Source organism: Stegastes partitus, unplaced genomic scaffold, assembly GCF_000690725.1.
Source record: "Stegastes partitus isolate 25-593 unplaced genomic scaffold, Stegastes_partitus-1.0.2 Scaffold298, whole genome shotgun sequence".
Classification (NCBI taxonomy): Eukaryota; Metazoa; Chordata; class Actinopteri; family Pomacentridae; genus Stegastes; species Stegastes partitus.
This window is the reverse complement of record NW_007578029.1, coordinates 151548-157475: the sequence shown is the minus strand read 5'-3', so window position 1 is coordinate 157475 and position 5928 is coordinate 151548. Positions and strand designations below refer to the sequence as shown.

General features: G+C 45.3%; 1 protein-coding gene across 1 annotated transcript in view; it reads right to left on the bottom strand.

The window, feature by feature from the left end:
- Nucleotides 1-570: 570 nt before the first annotated feature.
- Nucleotides 571-5928, bottom strand: part of nalf1a (NALCN channel auxiliary factor 1a) — a 46993-nt gene continuing 41635 nt past the window's right edge. The window contains exons 2-3 of the mRNA XM_008283132.1: nt 4093-4264; nt 571-1166 (exon numbers count right to left, since the gene is read on the bottom strand). Coding sequence (XP_008281354.1) covers nt 868-1166; nt 4093-4264 — 471 coding nt within the window. The 3' untranslated portion in view covers nt 571-867. The remainder of the gene's footprint in view (nt 1167-4092; nt 4265-5928) is intronic.

The window sequence follows — 5928 nt, the reverse complement described above, 5'->3', positions numbered from 1 at the left end:
GCGCGGCGACTACGCTCGGCTGGATCACGCCCCGCCATCGCGAGCTGCTACCTTTGCCACTTCACCCCTCCTGACTCGCTCAACGGCCAACCAGCTAGAAGAGAAAGCGAGCCAGTCTCAGAGCACTTAAGGTTCCTAAAATGTGTAGGCATGTACCGTCGTAGGGGGGATGAGAAAAGGTGCAGAGGGGACAAAAATACAAGCCGAACATCAGAACACAGAAGAATCAACATACAGTTTTTGTTTTCAGAGAAACAAGACCCACATGAGTGATGGATGAGCTGGTCCTGGCAGGCCCTCGAGCAAACGGTACAGACACGCTAGTGAAGGAGACGCCTCCCAGGTGGGACAGAGGAGGACGTGGAACACAGTTGATATGTCAAAACATTCTGGCACCTGAAAAAAGGGTAATGACGAGTGAGAGCGCAGGCTTCGTCGATGTCCGTTGTTCCTCTGACATGCTATCCATACACACAGCAAAAACGGAGGGAGGAGGGAGGGAAGGAGGGAAGGAGGGAAGGAAGGAAGGAGGGAAGGAGGGAAGGGGAGGAGAGGAGGGACAATATGCTAGAAAACATTTGGATGGAATAGAAACAATGAGCAGGTTTCAAGTGGCAAGAGGTCAGTTCTTTTAGGGGGGTGGTTCTCAAACATCGCGGTTTGGTCGATGTCCAATCCCAGCACCCTCAGCTCCAGTTCAAACCCTCCCACTTCCTGTGGTTGATGGTTCATCGGCGGCAGATTGTAGAGGCATTTCCAGCACGTCTCGCCAGATGTGTCCCTGGCAGCCATGACACTGTAAAAGCCATAATCCTGCTCCGGCGACATCATTCTTTGCAAGCTCCAGCCTTGATTCAACCCCAAGGTTCACTCCTCGTTAGAAGCACTCTCATCTGGTGAGAAAATGGCAGCCACGCCCACCAATGTAGAATTATGGGAGGCTGAAATGATGATGACAGTGTGTAGGAGGACGAGGGCCAGCAGGCAGATCTTCAGTCGCCCGCTGCACAGTCTCGGGGTGGCGGCGGAGGTGACCGAGGCCCCCTCGGGCTGGCAGGAAGAAGCAGTCCTTTTTAGCGTGCCGCCTGAAGGGTTGTCCATTTTGGAGTCCCATCGGACGTCGCAGCACTGCGCCTCGCTGTCTGATGGACGATCCCTCAAGAGCCCTGAGAAAGAGATGACAGCGAGTGAAAACGCTGACTGTTCTCTGCTGTTTAATTCTATTTAAAACAAGGGTCACTGGTAATCTGGTGTTCTGTTAAAAACACGTTTGCTTTGCAAATAAACACCAATAAATGACACTTCTGTGGCTTTGAGATCACGAGACATCAGGATTTCCAAGAGAAAGAATCCCACATCTATATTCAGTATAATTCATTCCTCTGTTAAAGCTGCAGGATTTACCAGATGGAAGATGTTCAGCTGCTCCATCCTCTTGTTCTGCTCTGAGCTCCAGCTTTAGTTCATGGTGGCTAATGTTAGCAAACTTCAGATAGATGCTGTTGTATAAACAGTTTGCTCACTTGTTTTTCTGTTAAACTTCATTTTAAAGTCTGTCAAAGTTAACTTCATCCTGACGTATTAAATATTCATGAATAACTAAATAAATAACAATCAAAGCTAATGTTCATAAAACTAAATATCCTCGGATTTGTCACACATTGAGAACAAAACCTGCTTCAGCACGACGTGTGATCGTAGTTTGATCTGATTCTGTCTTTCAGATAATTATTCAGATGTCGTGATCTCTGACTGGTGCGTGAAAGCATCACTTTGTCCAATAAGAAATAAACAAACATCGATCATCTCTCGTGTGGAAGAGCAGAATAGTTTGTGTCGGGCTCAAAGTTCGAGGCTGACTCAGGAAAAAGCTGTTTTTGAAGGCCTTTAAAATGCAACTACACACTGAAGCTCAAACATCCAAAGAAAGTCACAGAAAGCACAAGTTTATAAAGAGTTTTAAGTTTCTAAAGGGAAACTGAAGACGTAGTGAATGAGGGACGAGCACGTTGTCCAGAAGCAGCCGGGCGGCGCTGAGACGTCCAGTAAAGCTGCTGATGTCAGCCTGATACACGGCAGCAATAATCCGTTAATAACAACAACCTGCATCCAGTAGTTTATCTGAAGCATAATGATGATTATCTCGCCGACACCGACCCTCCTTCTGGACATCCGTCGGCTCCGTAGATGGATGGAAGCCGCTGCACCTCCCCGTGTGGCTCTAATAAAGCATGGAGGACCAGACGTGGTGACCCTCAGCTGAACTCAAATTAAACTCCAGGACCACACAGAGGCTGACGCATCGCTGCATCAGGTGATGACTCCTGAAACCTCAACTTGCCAGCGTGTCGCTGCTCTCATCAGGAAAACTTAGCCGGCCGACGGGAAACTCCAGCAGACTAAAGCAGGAAGTGATGGATGATGGAGGACTGATGGGTCTGATGGATTAGAACTCCTCTCTGTGTTTGATTAGCACCTGACCGACTCTCCTCTACGATTTGTTCCACCTGTGTTAAAGGGATAGTTTAAAAGTGACTGGAATAAAAACTTCCAACTATTTCCCCTTCAATTAATTTAAAAACCCTCCACATATCATGGGTACAACTCATTTCACATCCACCCAACCCTGAGCTCCACCAGTCCAGGACTATATGAACCATCCTGCTCATGCTAACAACATATTGGTGCAAAATCAAACCATCTAACTGGTTGAATCATACACTTCTTGAGTTTTTGAACTGCGGTTCCCATGGTGCTTTGAGAGACGTAAACAGGAAGTACAAATACTGCTAAGGAGTTAGCATTAGGCTGCAACGTAAACTGCATTCTTATCGCCTGTATTTACATTTTGAATGACGCCGAATTAGTTCTGAGCAGTCACTGTTTGAAGCGTACCTCCATGTTGACAGATAAATGTCACGAGATCAGTTTGACACGATGAAAACCTAAAAACAGGCCGATTCTCAGGCAGGTTCTGCAGCTACAAGGAGCATCTCTTGTGGTGGTTTTTTAAGGATTCTTTTTTAAATTTATGAGATGATGACATGTTTGGAAAGTACAAGTCATGCTGAATCTAAAAATACGTGCATCACGTCTGTGTGCTCAGATTTGACTGAGTTATGACTCAGAGAAGGAGTTCTATTTTAGACCCAGAATGTGGCAGACGAGCACCGAGGACTTAAAGTAGCTTAATTGCCACCAAGATCTGTGTGTCGCTGTAGTGCTGCAGCTGAAATTGCTGACAGTGGCGGTAAGTGCATCAATTCAGCAGCTGAAACACAATCAGTCACTTCCTGTTGACTTGAGAACACCTGCATGCACCTGTCAGCTCTGAGTTCATCTCAGCTTCTGCACCGCAGTCTGAAGACAAATAATCGACCTCAATGTGGTCGGAAGACACAATTTAACGACAAAAATATTAAAACTACACCTTTCCAAATGTATAGAAAACATAAACTTATAAATATTTCAGAAGACAGTATCCTTAATTTATGCATATTTACTGGATGTTGGTGTTGTTACATCATCTACAGGACTGGCCTCCACATTCTGAGCCACAATCATCATTTTCCTTCTTTTGTTCATCTCACAAGGACATCAATTAGACATCAGCCAGATTAAGTGTAAACTCCTGCCTGGGCCTTTACAGACGACACCGTTATGTTGCTCATCTCTTGCGGATAACTTTGGCGTACGGCCAGCGTCTGGTCCTCTGAGGCTGAGTCCTTGGTGATTACTACGGAATAAACTGCAGTAAATATTGAGAGACAGGCCAAATTCAATTTATCAATGCATTGTTAAAATGTCCTTGTGCGAGAGCCGCAATGCTCACACGCGCCACTAGATGTCATCAGAAAGCCTTCGGAAACAGCTCGCCGTTTTCCTCGAGGGAGCCCATCCAGTCAATATGGAGACACACACAGTGGATGAGTTACTGCTGAGCATCGTCTTCTAAAGCGCTGCTCTCCACACATTCACCGACATAAATTAAATTGGGAGGTTCGTCTCTGAAGAGAACACAAGGCCACACAAACGCCCACACGTGCAAACAGGCGTTCATGTGCTGGATGCAGGCCAGAGAGTCGTATTAACCTGTGCAGATGAAGCTGGGGCTGCCGCCGTGGATCAGGTCATCGTTGTCGGGCAGGATGAACGGACAGCTCTGCTGGACCTCCAGGCAGTACTGGTGGCACGGTACCTTCCTCTGACAGGACTGCTGGGTGGTGGGGAAATACTGAGCACACAGCCAGGGCTTATAGGCCGTCTGAGGAGGAGGAGGAGGAGGAAGAGGAGAGGAGAGAAAATGACATAAATAGATGCAGGTTCATGCTCCACTTGAGGACTGGTGAAGTTACTGGGCTCTGCCGGGTCTGAGGCCTCCTGTGTTCATATCACATTCATACAAGAGCCCATTATAATCCACACCATAAACAATCATAGTTAAACATTTTTCCAATCAAATGCACACTTAATGCATTAATGAGGAAGTACTCGTTAACGCTGCCCTGCTGCTCACAGACCCACCGGATCAATCTGACTGCAGAGCTTCAGCTACACCAACAGTAAAATAAACCAAATCCAGTGTTTCATTTGCTTATTGATGGGACATGAATGATGAGAAGCTGCTGCAGCAGGTACAAGATGTAGGACTTTTTAAAAAAGGTATTTCAGGTTAAACCACACAAAGAACAACAGCTGTTTTCATTATGAACCAAACTAGTTAAAGGATTCAGATGTACTCCACACAGCAAAGACATGTTTTATCATCTGGTTTGGTGTGTTTGGCCGAGTAATGCCAAACCTGTTCAAAACCAAATGGAACCAGATAAGCTCACCAAATTTCAGCCGGTGTCCTCGTCCAAGTTAAATGTGCTGTTTTACACTGTGAGGCAGGATGTAATACAAAATGCACAGACTTATGTGCATAAGGAGACAGATGGTGACATGTAATAGCCAAAGCCTCGGGCTTGGAAAGCTTAGCAAAACAAAATGAACCAAGGGCAAACCACAGTCTGCTTTCATTCTCATTTTTAGCTCTTTCTTCCTGAACTGGTCTGAACACAGAAGAAGGGAAATCACAGCGAGGAGAGCAGGCAATCTATCATGCTCAACATGGAAATCAGATTTGTTTAGAACAGCCTCCTGTTGCCCAGATCTACAACCCAGGAGGATGAAAGTTCACATGATGAGTCCACGGCACCGGTCCTACATCGGCTAGAACCAAACTCATGCTGCCCATTTACCAACAGTCCAGCCTCTGTGGCTTTTGCTATACAGGCTGGTTTGTCTGTAAGCAGACAGCATGAGTTTAGTTTACTGTGAAACTAATACTAGGTTTTTAAAATCAATACATCAGCCAATAAATTGATAATACAGAGAGCAATGATGTCAGGTAGTATTCATTTTGCATACTAACACATAACAAACATATTTGCTTTGAGACCTTCAAATCAGGTATTTAAGAAACGTGAAAAAGATTTGGAAGGAGAGAATGACTATAGACATAAACACAACATTAATATATACAGAAGAGATGAGAACAAAGGAGGCTACAGCTATGCTAGCTGCTCTGTGAGGCACAGTGGTGCTACAGGCTGAAGTCAACAAGCTAAATGACAATGCTAGCATGCTAATATTTCACAACTATGTTTAGCAAAACGTTTCACCCTGGACCCAAGTAGTGGACGTCACACTGACATGGCAACAAGACGACATAACTGTACAACAAAGCTTAAAAGTCCACAGCCAAGCTAGCTGATCTGATACTGTAAGGCCTAGTGGTGCTTTACGCTAACGTCAGCAAGCTCACAGTGACGATGCTAGCGAGCATTTTACAACTATATTTACTAAATATACTATCTTAGTTTGTCGTGTTGAGATGTTTTAGTGTGAAAAAAGTGGTTGACTGTCACACAGACTCACACTGAT